General features: G+C 41.1%; 1 protein-coding gene across 1 annotated transcript; it reads right to left on the bottom strand.

Annotated features, from left to right (window-relative positions):
• Positions 1-2,547: 2,547 nt before the first annotated feature.
• Positions 2,548-7,529, bottom strand: LOC122557814 (uncharacterized). Its single transcript, XM_043705893.2, has 2 exons — positions 7,346-7,529; positions 2,548-3,285 (listed from the first exon to the last, which is right to left on the bottom strand). Exons 1-2 carry the CDS (start codon positions 7,527-7,529, stop codon positions 2,972-2,974), a joined length of 498 nt encoding a protein of 165 aa, XP_043561828.2. The 3' UTR covers positions 2,548-2,971.
• Between the last annotated feature and the right edge of the window lie 10,030 nt (positions 7,530-17,559).

Raw genomic sequence — 17,559 nt, 5'->3', positions numbered from 1 at the left:
AGAAGCCAGCCCAGGGTGGGGCCCAGAGTAGGGAAGCCGGCCCAGGGTGGGGGCCGGAGTAGTGAAGCCGGCCCGGAGTGGAGGCCTTCCCTGTAGGCCACAAATGAACCTAATCGGTCTTGCAGCAATTGCCAATGGTCACCTGGTCACCATCAAATAGTTTTGAAATCCAGATATTTTATTGAAATCAAATTTTACCGTCTGTCATGGTGGGATTCCAGAGCATTAGGCTGGGATTTGGAGTTACTGATCCAGTAACATTATTTACTGTGCATTCTGTCAACATCAATTGAGATTTTTTTCAAAGGCTTTTAACCTGTCTTGAGAGCCTGATAACGTTTCCCCAAAGTTATGACTCTATGAGCTGAATTTAGTTTATACTTGCTGAATGTTCACAGGTCGCAGCAGTGCCTTTTGCTCACCTTGCTGAGTGAGATCATTTTTATTACTCTCCAGCATGATCTACTCAGCAGCTTCTCTTTGTAGAATTTTCAAATGCTGAGGATTCGTTACAAAAGGGATATGCAGCAAAATGGGAAGGGGTTGGAGTAATGCTGGGAGTGAGTTGGTGGGTAAAGGGAATCGGTGTTGGGATGATGAGGCAGTTGAGGAGATGATGGCATCAAGGACACACTGAAAGTCTATGTGATGGCTAAAGAGATAGAAAGGCCTGTGGAAGCCCTTCTATTTCCCCTGAACCACCATACCAGATGCCTTCTGTTCCTGCTTTACCACATCAATCACCCAACTGCTCTGCTTGACAAACATGAATGTATTATCTTGGCTCTTATCAAAAGTCTGCATTGTGTATCTTTTAATATAATGTAAACTTGTACGAGCATGCATGGAAAACTAGAATTGCTACGTGTTTTTGTTTTGCTGTGGCCAAGCTGGTGTGCAAAAACTTGGTACCTGAGTTTGGTAGTGAACTGTGAATTCAGTAACAAAGAACGTAGAAATGGAATTGTGTATCATTTCATTAAGCAGGCATGTGATATTACTTGATATGAGGCCATCAAAGATGATGAGCTGATTTTGTAGTTATTATTGATATCTATGTTTATTTATGTTTAAGTATCAAAACCAAATTTAATAAAGATCCATCTAACAGTGTGTACTGCAGAAACTCACCAAAGCTGATTCGGCAGCAAAACGTATGACTTACAACCATCTAAAGTGTCAAGGGCAACAGATAGATGAGAACACCCTCGACTGAAAGTTCCATTCCAAGCCACTCACCATCCTGACTTGGAAATCTATCAGTGTTCCTTCACTGTCACTGGTTTAAATCCTGGAGCTCCCATCCTAACAGAATAGTGATGTACCTACACAACAGAGACTTCAGTGTTTCAAGAAGGCATATCACAATCGCCTTCTCAAGCGCAATAGAGGTGGGTAGTAAATGCTGATCCAGCCAGCCTTGCTTACACCTCTTAAAGGATTTTGTTTTAATTAACCTTCTTTCTTTTGACCTATTCAGAGCAAGATTTGGCCCTGTAGTGTACAAAAATACATGTTATTGGAAAAGTGAGAAATGATGTGCTTTACTGTTTTACATCAGGGCCATGCTGTTTGGTGTGTTGATACCTTTACAGCCACAAACCAAAGATACAAACTTGTGGGTACCTGGCCAATGTTTGGTGGAGCCATCCACTATCAGGTCTGTGTGGACCACATCAAGCACTGCAACTGATTCACTCTTTTTTTTATCAAAACCACTCATTGCTACTGGGCAGTAAAAATCACTGTCATCTTCTTTTCTCTGCTATCAATTGTTTCCTTAAAATCATTCTACCTGGCTCTCCATATCAACTCTAACAGTAAAGCAAAGAAAATTTATGTCTTTATTATCATCAGCTCACCACACCTTGTTCACTGTCTCAGACTGAAACACACTGTTTGCAGGCTTTAGCATCCAACTGAACTAAAAATTAAATCCCATAGCCTAAAGTTCTACCCCTTTCTACCCTTTGCCCGCATTTGCTTCACACCAGCATGTCTGCTTGAACTCCTATCCATGCTTATTTGACATCTTGATTGATCCAGAACCTTCATCATCCATGGATATTAAATCAGGAAAGTTCCTGCTGCTTAAATTCTATTCCCCAACTAGTCACATTTGATCATCAGACCTCTCCTCGCTGATCTGTGTTGGATCTAGATCTAGCAATGCTTTCCATTCCAAATGTTCGTCCAGTGTACAATCCCTACAAGTCCTGATCCTTCTCTATCACAGAAATCTCCTATAGTTTCCTCCTTCCTGATAAAGACACAACTTTCATCCAGTCCAACCCCAATCTCTGGAATTCTGTCCCTTTAACAGTGTCTTAGAGCATGTTCTTTTGACCATGCTTTTAATCATTCCCCTTCAACACTGTTCATTGGCTGATTGCCCATTTTCAGCTTCCTGTGAAGCACATTGAGATGTTTTCTTTATGTTGGATATATTACATAAATGTACATTGTGATTATTGTGTATACCTTATTTTTAATCCCAAAGTCTTTGCAGGTGATGTTAAACAGTGATTTTCAGACACTGTACAAAACTAGACTGCTTATGGAAATATTTTAATAAGCATATTAAAAGATACTGAAACAATTAGTGTTGCAACTATTTCAGTATTTTTATAACTCTAATGTGACAACAGTACCATAAGCCCTGAAAGCAGATTGTATTAGCATTGTCTTACGGGGACTATATTTTATGTTTAATTAATTCGCATTCCCTGTACAGAACTGGGATGTCCTTCAAGCATTATAGGAATTTGAGGACACAGATCATCAAACCATGCAGATATTTCTAACTATCATGGATAGAAAATTCTGCAGGATCTGCTGACCTCGATGTCCTGATTCCAAAAATGCTTAAGGTCGTTATGCACAACATTTCATATTTAAGTCTAAATGATTTTGAATTCATTGGCATGGACTAATTTATAACTGCAGAGGTACATTCAACACCATTTCATGCTCAGCATAACTGATGCATTGCCCTTGTTGTGCACCCTGTTTTGCAACACTTTTTAGAAAGTGGACCTTCCATCAACTTGGTTCGGATGTCAGTTTTGGGAAAGGCAGTCAGCATCTTGCTGTCGCTGTTAGGGTCAGGGACATGATCAGAAGAATCATCTGGCATCAGCTCATATGGATTGGCTTCATCATAGACATCATGATGGTCATAGGATCCCTCACGACGTCGATGGCCTCTATTGACATCCCTCTTACAGACATTCGTCTTGATTGTCTCCTTGGAGTTGCTATTATCCCCTGAGGCCTGGAAGGGATCTACAACAGAGAGAAAATTCACTGAGTTCCATGTTATGTTTTCTTCCTTCTCTCCCCACTACACATTGTTGCTCAGTAGCTTAGAAAGTGGCAAATTCCCATTCTTTCATTATACTCCTTGACAGGTTAGACAAATGACTTCAAAATTGAAAAGCAAACAGAAAATACTGGAAACACTCTACAGATCAGTTGCCGTCTGTAGTCAGAGCAAACAGAATTGAAGGGGGTGATTTGAGTTGACCGAGTGAATGTGTTTATGACCAATGATAGGGGTTAAAATTGATGATGTTTGAAGGACCAGATCCTGTCCTACCAATTTCTGCCTCACTGCAGTGTTTCATTTTGTGTTTGATTAAGGAAGCCTATTTAATATTGATGTCCACTGCATTTGTTTGTTTGAGCATGGCTGAGGACACAGAAGACAAAGTAAACAGATACCACAGAAAGACTTGAAAACCGCTAGAAACATGAAGTAGACATTTTAAAGTTTGGGATAAAATTGTGCAAATGACGTTTCTGCACGCTAAGAAACAAGTGTCATCTCAGGATAGCTTTGAGGGAAATAAAACATAAAAAATACATAATGCTCAAGATGATCTGCTGTTCCTCATATGGGTGGAAAATAGTCACATGGAAAGATTTCATTTATAATCAGTTGTTTTCTTTAGAGCACACGACAATCAAGGAGATTACTCACCCATCCACATCACAGACTCACCTGTAAGAACTGGCTCCACCTGATCCTTTTACTGCTGTGCCTTATAGAATATGCCCTTTACTTTTAGAGACTCTCCATGCATCTTTGTATCAAAATGAAACACTTCACACTTCTCTATGATAAATTTCATCGTCAACTTGTTTGCCCATTCCAGCAACCTGGAGGATTGCTTTTCAGGCATGAGGTGGAGAATTGTTTTTCAGACTGGAGGCCTGTGACCAGTGGAGTGCCACAAGGATATCTGCTGGATCCACTACTTTTCATTGTTTATATAAATGATTTGGATGTGAGCTTAAGAGGTATAGCTAGTTTGCAGATGACGCCAAAATTGGAGCTGTAGTGGACAGCGAAGAAGGTTACCTCAGATTACAACAGGATCTTGATCAGATGGGCCAATGGGCTGAGAAGTGGCAGATGGCGTTTGATTTAGATAAATGCGAGGTGCTGCATTTTGGGAAAGCAAATCTTAGCAGGACTTATACACTTAATGGTAATGTCCTCAGGAATGTTGCTGAACATAGAGACCTTGGAGTGCAGGTTCATAGCTCCTTAAAAGTGGAGTCACAGATAGGTAGGATAGTGAAGAAGGCATTTGGTATGCTTTCCTTTATTGGTTAGAGTATTGAGTAGAGGAGTTGGGAGGTCATGTTGCGCCTGTATAGGACATTGGTTGGGCCACTTTTGGAATATTGCGTGCTATTCTGGTTTCCTTCCTATCGGAAAGATGTTGTGAAACTTGAAAGGGTTCAGAAAAGATTCACAAGGATGTTGCCAGGGTTGGAGGATTTGAGCTATAGGGAGAGATTGAATAGGCTGGGGCTGTTTATCCTGGAGTGTCGGAGGCTGAGGGGTGACCTTATAAAGGTTTATAAAATCATGAGGGGCATGGATAGGCTAAATAGGCAAAGTCTCTTCTCTGGCATGGGGGAGTCCAGAACTCGAGGGCATAGGTTTAGGATGAGAGGGGAAAGATATAAAATAGACTTAAGGGGCAACTTTTCATGTTGAGGATGATATGTGTATGGAATGAGCTTGCAGAGGAAGTAGTGGAGGCTAGTACAAATGCAGCATCTAAACGACATCTGGGTGGGTATATGAATAGGAAGGGTTTGGAGGAATATGGGCCGGGTGAAGGCAGGGGGACTAGATGGACCGAAGGGTTGGTTTCTGTGCTGTACATCTCTATGACTTTATGACTCTAGAATCTGTTTGATTCTTTTTGAAGTTTCCCTTACAGATGACAATACTTTCAAGTTTTGAGTCATCTGCAGTGTGCCCTCCAGTGTGACTGCATAATAGACTTTAATCAGACATTGCTCATCACAAATCAGTGTCAGTGAGGTTACTTTATCAAAGACGGTTCTGAAAATTGCAAATATTTTCTCTCTCATTCAAGTTTAATTACACCACATTGCTTGCACATATATGTGTATTTGTAGGAAGTACATCTGTGAATTTGCATTCACCGAGCTTATCTTGTCTTCTGTCTTTCTCAAGAGTGAGCCACTTTCACACGCAGGCAGTGTACTAGGGCTTGTACCAGCACCAACTAGAGATGAGTATTGTGGCACTTTCCATGTGCTGCTTTGATGGTGCCCACACATTAACATTTGGACCACTGTGAACAATGCACAGACATTTAACAGCTAAAAGGCTCATTGCGGAACCTGTCTATGTAGTTAAAAAAAAACACAGCTATTTAGTATGTAGATCCATAATGCATTTGATATTACATAAAGCTAAAAATAAAACACTTTTCCTTCCCTGTGAATATTCCAAAGATATGTGAATGCTCATTCTCCAGGATCGAACCGGGAGACAGATTTTCATAGACTCAGTGTTCCACTTTGAGAAAAAACAGATTGCAAATTTGTATCCTACCAGAAGTAAGGATGCTGAGGGTTCACTTGCTTCCACAAATAACATCAACAACACTTGATTGAAATGAGCTGGATCATGGCAGAAGATCAAGGAATTATAAATATCTCAAACCATTTAAGTTTTTCAAGATTTTTTATTTAGTTTTACTATTCAAATCAGCAAAATAAGGCCACACCCATAAAACAGCCACACCTTCAGGATCCAAAGGACAAACTTCCATCCATTGTTCTAGTTCAGGAAGACCTTTCATTTTTGCTATCCTTTGCTTGGCCATACAGGCTCTGGTAGGTTTTAAAATAATATGTCACTAACACATTAAGAAACTAACCAACATATGCAAATTCAACTATTGAGTAAGTCAGTATAGGTCTTTTTTATAGACAGTAATAGGCTTGGTGTTAGAGGATTGTAAGGTTTTCTTTGAGAGAAAATAGTAGTCCAGGCTAAACCTCACAAGGCTGCTATCGTAGAGATACCAACATATCTAATGGTAGGGCCTTTAATTTTCTTTGTTTTCAGACAGACATGAACTCTCTTTTCCTGCCATCACCTTATCAACATCCTCTTACCCCCAGCCTATTGGCAATGCAATAGGCAGAAAGATGAAGCTGCAATTATAGGGATTGCTAGGGATAATCCTTATAGCAAACGCATGGAGGCAAGACTGGAATTAGTACCTAGATTAGGGTAAGATTTACCATCACTGCAAGGATCATTGAGATGTTGCAGGAGAGAAGACCAAAAGTCTGAGGCCTCGAATGACTAGAGATCTAATTTGGGGCCCAATTTTAAGCCAATGTAAGCCCATTCACTCACACAAAGCTGAAGGTGGGCACTACATTAAAAAGAACCTATTCGCTTCTCGAGATTCCCTCTCTCATTTCCATCTATGTTTCCTGAGCCATGGGAAATAAATGTGGTGACCGTGAAATGTAAACCACACTTCTAATAACAGTAGAAAAGCCATGATTTAATTATGTTAATGGCATGGTCTCTCTATTCTGGAAGCCTGACTTGATGCTACACCCACCATCAGGCAAGGGAACAGGTTCAGTAAGATAATGAACTTGTTACATCTGGGAGTCACAGGGGAAAGAAAATGGATTGGATTTTATGGAGGCACCTGCTGGTGAGATTAACCAAACTTGCTGAGTCACAGTTCTGGAATGGCGAATCAATAATTTTAATGTCTAAATCAGACATGATATCTTGGCAACCATTGGACACTGAGTGGCCAGGTTTCCCAGGGCTTGGGAATCTCAGCAGTTGAGGGGCTCCAGTAGTTTATCCAGGAGCTGGTTGTTGATTCTAGTTCTATGTCAGGCCACAAATGAAGCAGCATTTCAAATAAGGTCCAGTCATTGAATTGAGCTGTCGCAGAATTTTCGTGCTTTCCAGTCAGTCACTCCCTGTAAAGGTGACCTGCAGTCACCACATAAGAGAAGGGATTTTAATACTTACCAAACCTCTGAGGTAGAATAGCTTTCCAGGGCCAGCCACCACAGATCTCATATATTTTGCGAACATATTTGTAACCACAGAGATTTGTGAATTTCTCATCAAGGTTTATTCCATTAGCCTTCTTTGAGCCTGTCAAGGAGGTGAGCAGCAGCACAATTGCCAGGATGGACACCAGACACTCCATTGCAGCTCACAAGTGACTAGCTTCAGCCTCTGTTCAGGATCCGAGAGCCAATTGCTCCACTCACTGTCTAATGATTCTCCTGTACAAATTATACCTATTGTAATTAACTGATCTAAATAGATTTTCTTGTCTCACACTCTGACCTGACTTGCTTTCTCTACTGATTTGGGATGTTTTGCTTTTCCTCCTCTAACCCTGACTTTTATGTTCCTTCTCTGTTTATAGTTGTTTTGATCCCTTGCTATGGCTCCTGTTTTTCATTAACTTTTGTCCTTTTATCTAATCCTTTTTGAAAATTTTCCAACATTTCCAATCCATAATGCCCGAAGGAAATAAAACCATAAATCTTTCTGGGATTAATGTCTAGTTTAACCAGCTGCCATACATAATTGATATCTAATGGCAATTATGTAGAGACCTGTAATGGGTGAATCTGCTGTTATACTGCTTTATTGGGAACCCCTGAAATGTGAGTGTATCGTAGCTCATTTTGAATACTTTATGTTAGTGTTTTCAATTTGTTGTATCCAATACTGTTGACCACTAAGGCAAGTAGCCTGACGCAAGAAATTTATCTCTTGCAACAAATTAAACTTTAAAGTCACAGTCATGGAGAGAGTATTTGCCTCTTCAGGATTTAAGAAAAGACTGCAGTTCCAAGAGGGAGATGATTTGTTCAGAAGGCAGCCATTTTTTTTTTATTATTCCTGTTCTGGCTCTTCGAATGAGAGGTCATATTTAGTTCCACGTTTCCACTTTTTGTCTGTAACTTTGCAGTTTGGATTTTCGCTTGCAGTTGAGACAATTCCTGGTTCCACAAATCGAACCAGGAAGAAAGTACCCTTGAAGGATATATTTTGTTTCCAGGGTGATGGGTGAAAATGGATGTCATGGTAAGGATGTAAAGTGACAGATGCCGTGGCTGACCTGGGTGGAAGGTTGCCTCAGTTCACTAATACTTTGATAAGAATCAAGGAGAAACAATAAAAGATAAAAACAGCCCTCACCTCTCACATTCTCACCCACTCACACATTCCTCATCCCTGTAAATCTGTGCCATGTTGCACCCTCTTACTGGGGCCCTTAATACACCCCAGGCAAACCAACACCTGCCATCTACCCATAGCCCTTTATAGTTCTTATGCCAACAAATGCCAATCCATGACTTGCAAATATACTTTGTCTTCACACCTAATCATGCCCTTTCACCTACCATCAATAGACCAAGATCCATTCTGAGATGAAAGAATAGATAAATTAAGGTTCATAACAATAACACCATTGTTATCATTTACTTTCCTCTATTCCTTATAACAAACATTGGAATTCATAGCCAAAGAATCACTGAGCACTTGAAATTATCAATCAATCTGTGAAATGACAGGTATCCCACTGTGATAATGGAAGTTTCAGAAATCAGTCATGCGACATTTGAGTGTAATAACAAGCACTAATCATTTTAAGCAGTGCAGATAGTATTTTTCAAATGTTTAATGGGAAGATTCTTTAAATGTCATTATCATTCCTTTTGATAGTTCTTTGTCAAACCTTTTTGACAGCATTGTTGACAGTTCAAATGATAATGACATTTCCAATTTTATGCATACTAACATTTTTTCTTAGTGATGCCAAATAATTACCTTTCTCAAACAACAATTTACTGCTTCTAAAGGACACCAGCTCCCAAAGGTTATTGATATCATCAAAATGGCACCTCCCCAAAGATGATTCTACATCATATCTAAAAGAGTACCTTTGAAAAACATACCCTACTTCTCTGAAATATTCCAGCAGCTATTATATTTACCCTAACAAGTTTAACATGCACAAGTTGACTGTTAGACATCCCACGAGTGAATGTCCAATCAGGTTGAGACAACTACATTTTACCATGGGCAACACATACGTCCAAATTAGAACCAGCCCCAATTCTCTCATTGTGAAAATGGTAGATGTCATGTTCTAGAATGGGACTTCTGGAGTCAGGCCTGCAGAGCCATCTTGTAATGCTGGGGAGGTTCTCTTTTGATGAAAGTTGAGGCCTGTGAGCTCCTAATCCTGAATTACCTTTGAAACCTTTTTCATTGTTCATCACCTTGAAGTGGATATCATCAACTAGACACTGAAAATGATCCAGAAATAAAATAAAACTCAATTTGTGACAAATGAAGGATTCCTCAGACTGATATAATCTTCACTCCCTCTATCATAATTACATACTGCTGTTCTCTGCCTCAAAGCTTGGCATCCTTTGACCCTTTTTTTGCATTTCTTGAATCATAGATTCTCTACTTTGCAGAAGCCATTTGGCCCATAAAGTCTGAGAAGAACTTGCCACCCAGACCCACAAACCCCACTTCATCCCAACATATGTAACTGATCAGATACAATTCCGATCTCATGCATATCATTTGTAGAAAAAGGAGATTGATGTTGACAAATATTCCAAATAATGACCCTAGCCTGTTAAAACAATAAAATAGAAACCAGCAGCTGGTTATACATGTCTAAAATGACAAAAAAGCTTTGTTCAAATACCAGTCAATGACTAAGTATTTTAAATTCATATCACAATTTAGGATGGAGCATTGATCTTGGATGAAGTTTGGTCTTTTGTTGGAAATGGACATTTTCATTCAGATTTACTTGTAAGCCAAATGATTTTTATCGAGCTGCAAGGTTTTGCTACAGCTCTACAAGTCCCTGGTGAGACCACACTTGGAATATTGTGTCCAGTTCTGGTTGTCCTACTATAGGAAAGATACAGAGGCTTTGGAGAGGGTGCAAAGAAGGTTTACCAGGATGCTGCCTGGACTGGAGGGTTTGTCTTATGAAGAGAGGTTAATTAAGCTTAGACTTTTCTCTCTGGAGAGAAGGTGGAAGAGAGGTGACCTGATCGAGGTATAAAAGATAATAAGAAGCATGGATAGAGTCAATAGCCAGAGACCTTTCCCCAGGGCAGGATTGACTGGGACGAGGGGTAATAGTTTTAAGATATTAGGAGGAAGGTATAGAGGAGAAATCAGAGAATTCACAGCAGAGAGCTGTGAATGTGTGGAATGCACTGCCAGCAGTGGTGGTGAGGCAGAATCATTAGGGACATTTAAGCGACTGCTGGACATACACGTGGACAGCAGTAAATTGAGGTGTGCGTAGATAAGGTTATATTATTTTACATTGGGATACATCCTCGGCACACCATCGTAGGCCGAAGGGCCTGTTCTGTGCTGTACTTTTCTATGTTCTATGTTCTATAATAAACTTGCCATCTTTTAGATTTTCTACTCTATATTCTCTTTACATTTTTTCATATAAGAATTTTTGCCCACCCTAAATGCCCTGAAGAAAGTGGCAGTGAGCCGTTATCTTGATTTGTTGCAGTCAGTCTGGTGCAGGTATATAGATATACTTCCGAATCAGGATGATGAGTGGGTCAGGAGGAAAACTCACAAATGGGGATGCTCCCATATATCCGCTGTTCTTGTTGTCCTGGATGGCAGTAATTGCTACCTTGAAAGGTGCTATCCAAAGGTGCTTTCTGCAGTGCATCTTACAGATAGTACACACTACTGCTATTGAGCATTGGTGATGGCAAGAGTGAATGTTTGTGAGTGTGGTACCAGTCAAGCAGGCTATTTTGTCCTGGATAATGTCAAGCTTCTTGAGTGCTATTCAAACAGCACTCATCCAGGCAAGTGGAAGTATTCCATCATACTGCTGAATCTGGTTTATGTTTGGTGGACTGGCTTTGGGAAGTCAGGATGTGAGTTACTTGCTGCGAGATTCTTCGCATCTGACCTGCTTTTGTAGCCATTGTATTTATATGGTTAGTGTGTTCAGTTTCTGTTCAATGATATTCTCCCATAATGTTGATAATAAGTGATGGCAAAACCATTGAATACGGCAATGGTTAGATTGTTGGAAATTGTCATTGTCTGAAACTTGTGCAGCATGTCTGTTAATTGGCATTTGTTAGTTCTACCCTGAATGCTGAGCAGGTTTTGTCAGTTTGGGACAAGGACTACTTCAGTATTTCAGAACACCTAAGGAGACTTAAAGCGCATCCCCATGGAGATGGTTAGATTTTCTCTTGTTGTTATCAAAGGTTTTGGGGGTATTGTGGGAAACTGGCTTTGAGGTAGAACATCAGTCATGATTAAGTTGAATGGAAGACTTGATGGTCTGAATGCCCTGCTCCTGCTGCTGTTCCCTATATACCTGTTCTGAAGATGGTCATTACCTGGCATGTAGGAGACTATCAAGTGGAGACAAGGCTATAAAAGTGTGGAACTGATTCACCAACTTATACTCCTATTTGTGATTACTAACTATTCTTTCATCGTGATTTCATATTTTCCTAAGATATTTTCAATTTCAATTTGCTACTCACAGATGGTATGTTGCCTCCCAAGTGCCAGGGTTCGTGATGTCTCTGATCGTGTTTTCGGGATCCTTGGGGGAGAGGGGGGAGCAGCGCCAAGTCGTGGTCCACACAGGCACCAATGATGTAGGTAGGAAAACAGATGAGGATTTAAGGCAGAAATTCAGGGAGCTAGGCTGGAAGCTTAGAGCTAGAATAAAAAGATTTGTTATCTCTCGTTTGTTGCCTGTGCCACTTGCTAGCAAGGTGAGGAAGAGGGAGAGAGAGGAGTTGAACACATTGCTACAGGGATGGTGCAGGACGAAGGGTTTTGGATTCCTGGATAATTGTGGCTCTTTCTGGGACCTCTATAAACAGAATGGTCTTCACCTGAACCAGAGGCGTACTCATATCCTGGAGGGGAAATTTGCTAATGCTCTTTGGGTGGGTTTAAACTAATTTAGCAGGGGGATGGGAACCAAAACTGTAGTTCAAGCATACCGGAGGTTGAGAGTAGTGAATTCAGAACTAAGATTTCAAGCTGGCAAGATGGCACCGGCAAGTAAGACGTTGGTTTTATGTGTGCCTACTTCAACGCCAGGAATAGCATGGGTAAACTTGCAGGATGGGTTGGTACCTGAGATTTCAATGTTGTGGCCATTTCAGAGAGGGACAGAAATGGTTATTCCAGGTTCTGGGATTTAGATGTTTCAGTAAGAACAGAGAAAATGGTAGAAAAGGGGGTGGTGCGGCATTGTTAGTCCAGGACAGTATTTCAGTTACAGAAAGGATGTTTGAGGACTCCTCTATGAGGTAGTATGTGCCGAGATTAGATACAGGAAAGGAGAAGTCGTCCTGTTGGGAGTTTTCTTTCGGCCTCCAAATAGTTCCAGAGATGTAGAGGATAGGATAACAAAGATGATCCTTGATAGGAGCGAGAGTGACAGAGTAGTTGTTGTGGGGTCTTTAACTTTCCAAATATTGATTGGGAATGCTATAGTTCAAGTACTTTAGATGGGTCCAATATGTTCAGGAGGGTTTCCTGACACAGTATGTAGACAGGCCAACAAAAGGCGAGGCCATATTGGATTTGGTACTGGGTAATGAACCTGGCCAGGTGTTAGATTTGGAGGTAGCTGAGCATTTTCCTGATAGTGACCACAATTTGGTTATCTTTATTTTAGTGATGGAAAGGGAGAGGTACATACCGCAGAGCAATAGTTAAAGCTGGGGAAAAGGCAATTACGATGGGATTAGGCAAGATTTAGGATGCATAGGATGGGGAACGAAACAGCAGGGGATGGGCACAATTGAAATGTGGAGCCTATTCTAAGACCAGTTACTGCGGGTCCTTGATAAGTATGTACCCATCAAGCGGGGAGGAAGTTGTCATGCGCAGGAGCCATGCTTTACTAAGGAAGTTGAATTTCTTGTCAAGAGGATGAAGAAGACTTATATTAGGATGAGATGTGATGGCTCACTTAGGGTGCTTGAGAGCTACAAGTTAGCTAGGAAAGACCTAAAGTGAGAGCTAAAAAGAGCCAGGAGGGGACATGAGAAGTCACTGGTGGATAGGATCAAGGAAAGCCCTAAGGCTTTCTACAGATATGTCAGGAATAAAAGAATGACTAGAGTAAGATTAGGACCAATCAAGGATACTAGTGAGAAGTTGTGCATGCAGTCAGAAGAGATAGGGAAAGTGCTAAATGAATACTTTTTGTCAGTATTCACACTAGAAAAAGACAATGTAGTCAAGGAGAATACTGTGATACAGGCTACTAGACAAATGAGTTTGAGGTGCATAAGAAGGATGTGTTAGCAATTCTGAAAAGTGTAAAATTAGATAAGTCCCCTAGGCCAGATGGGATTTCTCCTAGGATTCTCTGGGAAGCAAGGGAGGAGATTGCCGAGCCTTTGGCTTTGATCTTTATATCGTCATTGTCTACAGGAATAGTGCCAGAAGACTGGAGGATAGCAAATGTTGTTCCCTTTTTCAAGAAGGGGAGTAGAGATAGCCCTGGAAATTATAGACCTGGGAGCCTTACTTCGGTTGTGGGTAAAGTATTGGAAAGGGTTATATAAAAGATAGGATTTGTAATCATCGAGAAAGGAATAAGTTGATTAGGGATAGTCAGCATGGTTTTGTGAAGGCTAGGTTGTGCCTCACAAACCTTACTGAGTTCTTTGGAATGGTGACCAAACACCTGGATGAGGGGAAAGGAGCTGATGTGGTGTACATGGATTTCAGTAAAGGGTTTGATAAGGTTGCACATGGTAGCTATTGCACAAAATACGAAGACATGGGATTGAGGGTGATTTAGCATTTGGGTCAGACATTGGTTAGCTGAAAGAAGACAGAAAGTGGTGGCTGATGGAAAATATTCATTCTGGAGTTCACTTACTAGTGAGGTACCACAAGGATCTGTTTTGGGTCCACTGTTGTTTGTCATTTTTATAAATGACATGCATGAGGGCATAGAAGGATGGGTTAGTAAATTTGCAGATAACACTAAGGTCAGTGGAGTTGTGGATTGTGACAAAGGATCCTGTAGGTTACAGGGAGACTTAGATAAGCTGCAGAGCCGTGTTGAGAGCTGGCAAGTTGAGTTTAATGTGGAAAAGTGTGAGGTGATTCACTTTAGAAGGAGCAACAGGAATGCAGAGAACTGGGCGAATGGTAAGATTCATGGTAGTGTAGATGAGCCGAGAGATCTCAGTCTCCAGGTACATAGATCCTTGAAAGTTGCCACCCAGATTGTTCAAGTTGTTAAGAAGGCATACAGTGTGTTAGCTTTTATTGGTCGAGGGATTGAGTTTCGGAACAATGAGATCATGCTGCAGCTGTACAAAAGTTTGGTGCGACCACATTTGGAGTATTGCGTACATTTCTGGTCACCGCATTAACGGAAGGATGTGAAAGCTTTGGAAAGGGTTCAGAGGAGATTTATGAGGATGTTGCCTTGTATGGAGGGAAGGTCTTACGAAGAAAGACTGAGGGACTTGAGGCTGTTTTTAGAGAGAAGATGGTTGAGAGGTGACGTAATTGAGACATATAAGATAATCAGAGGATTAGAGAGGTTGGACAATGAGAGCCTTTTTCCTTAGATGGCGATGGCTAGCATGAGGGGACATAACTTTAAGTTGAGGGGTGATAGATATAGGACAGATGTCTTTGGTAGTTTCTTTACTCAGAGAGTAGTAGGATGTGGAACAGCCTACCTTCAACAGTAGGTTCCGCCTAGGAACACTCCAACCACATGGGATGAATATGGATTTCTCCAGCTTCCTCATTTCCCCTCCCCCCACCTTATCTCAGTCCCAACCCCCGGATTCAGCACCGCCCTCTTGACCTGCAGTCTTCTTCCTGACCTCTCCACCCCCACCCCCTCTCCGGCCTATCACCCTCACCCTCACCTCCTTCCACCTATTGTATTCCCAGCGCCCCTCCCCCAAATTCCCTCCCCCCTACCTTTTATCTCAGCCCACCTGGCACACCAGCCTCATTCCTGAAGAAGGGCTTATGCCCGAAACGTCGATTCCCCTGCTCCTCGAATGCTGCCTGGCCTGCTGTGTTTTTCCAACACCACATTTTTCAACTCTGGTCTCCAGCATCTGCAGTCCTCACTTTCTCCTACTGCAACAGTAGTAGTCTTGCCAACTTTAAGGGCATTTAAATGGTCATTGGATAGGTATATGGTTGAGAACATAATAGTGGAAGGTAGATGGGCTTCAGATTGTTTCCACAGGTCGGCACAACATCAAGGGCCGAAGGGCCTGCACAACGCTGTAATGTTCTATGTAACTATTGCTGTTTCATAGTGGGGTCTTTGTGGATTGACATAAGCTCAGGTCAGACCCCTCAGTAATTGTTGCTATATGATTATTGGTACACTGAACATAAGGGGAAGGCTTCAGAGCAGCTAACTTGTTATGGGAACTTTAATGCACGTGGGATTACTGTTATCTTATGGACTAATCTATGTAGTCATCAAATTTTATCCCAATACTTTACATCCCAACACACCCCTGGCAAATATAAAAAAAGCCTGCTCTTTCAGAAAACCTAGCATACATGTTGCATCTTTTCAGACTGAGTAATGTAATACCTCCTCCACCTGTCACCACACCTGACATAACCCCACCTCACCCACCACCCCAACATTCTCACCTTCTATATCTTGACTCCTGTTCACTTAAAAGTACTCCTAAGAATACACCAAATGAGAACCCAGGAACAGAAACTCCCATCTTCAGGAGTCAACAGCCCAAACCATGTTCTTTTATGCCTGTGGCCTTCCTTGAGGTGAGTGAAGACAGTTGATTCAAGCCTACACAACACTCCATTCTTAATGTTGGGTCCAAAGATTTCAGTTCCCTGGTGAAGTTCAGTTGGATTAAATTTAGAAGTCCAGCATGTCAAATCATTACATATCAGTCAACATTGTCAAAACCTAATATGCCCTGATGACCGGCTCCACCACGCCCATGAAAATATCTAAAGTGGCACTTTAAATTTGTAACTTGGTCCAATGCAAATTAAAAATTGCCAAGCTAAGCAATAACATTTTAGTCTGGATCTTTTGTCAATGTTGAGAAGGGATGCACCAATTTGTATGCTGTCTCTTGAGATTAGCCTTTAACCAATTGGTGACTACTCATCCAGGCTCTTCTAGATATTTTTTACACCACTCCAGAGACGTCATGACAAATCTCTGGAGCAGGTGGGATTTGAACTCATGCCTCTGCATTTAGGACAATATCACTGCACCACAAGAGCCTCTCCATGCATCTCCAAATGAGCAAATCTCACTATCATAGAAAGTGTAGATTGGAAACAACAGTATATCATTTGAACTTCAAAAATAAGTGAACAAGAATAGAATATCATCAATAATTCATGTTATTTAAGCTGTCACTGTTCAGATCCATATTTGGTGTAGTAAATATTTGCCACAGAAAAGCTTGGAAAGCTGGGAATTAGTTCAGAGCTGCTCCATTCCAGCACTGCAACTTTGGTGGAAAATCTGCATCAAGTTATCCATTGGATTTCTAGGAAAATTAGGACAATGCAATGAGAGCACTTCTGAAGCAATCTCTACCCCTCATTGAATGTTTTAAAAAATATATTTTTTACATATCCATAGATGTTTTTATACACTACTGATTGGTTTTCCCCATCAGCAAATTACTCCTGCTTTGAATCAAATGAGAAAGGTACTACCTCACAGGGGCAATGCAATAACAACAAAAGTGAGGAAAGGTAGGGAGGATTGGAATGGGAAATATGGCACTGTATCCTCTGTGGTGCCCATCTCCCTTGAGGATATCAGTGTGTCTCTATATTATTGGCTCTGTACTGATTACCTGCTCATTGTTAATTGTAACTCAATGGATCTCAGTGCCATCACATTGACAGCCTCAAAAACTGACAGTAACTGGGTAGGATGCAGAGAAAATCCGATTATATCATCATTTGTGGGATGCAGAGCTCCACTACCAACTGGAATCATTAGACAATGAACAGGGACACAAAATTACTAGTTTATTTATCTCCCATTTCCAATTATACTGAGGGTGATTAATGAGCTGAAATCAACTAACTCAGCACTGACTGAAGGTTGGGCCTGGAATCTTCTGCTCAGTTGGATTTAAGACTAAATTCTATCTACT

Source organism: Chiloscyllium plagiosum, unplaced genomic scaffold (genome assembly GCF_037043375.1).
Source record: "Chiloscyllium plagiosum isolate Xiang-an unplaced genomic scaffold, Cpla_swu_hap1 HiC_scaffold_2, whole genome shotgun sequence".
Classification (NCBI taxonomy): Eukaryota; Metazoa; Chordata; class Chondrichthyes; order Orectolobiformes; family Hemiscylliidae; genus Chiloscyllium; species Chiloscyllium plagiosum.
The sequence above is the reverse complement of the archived record's forward strand: the minus strand, read 5'-3'. Positions and strand labels throughout refer to the sequence as shown.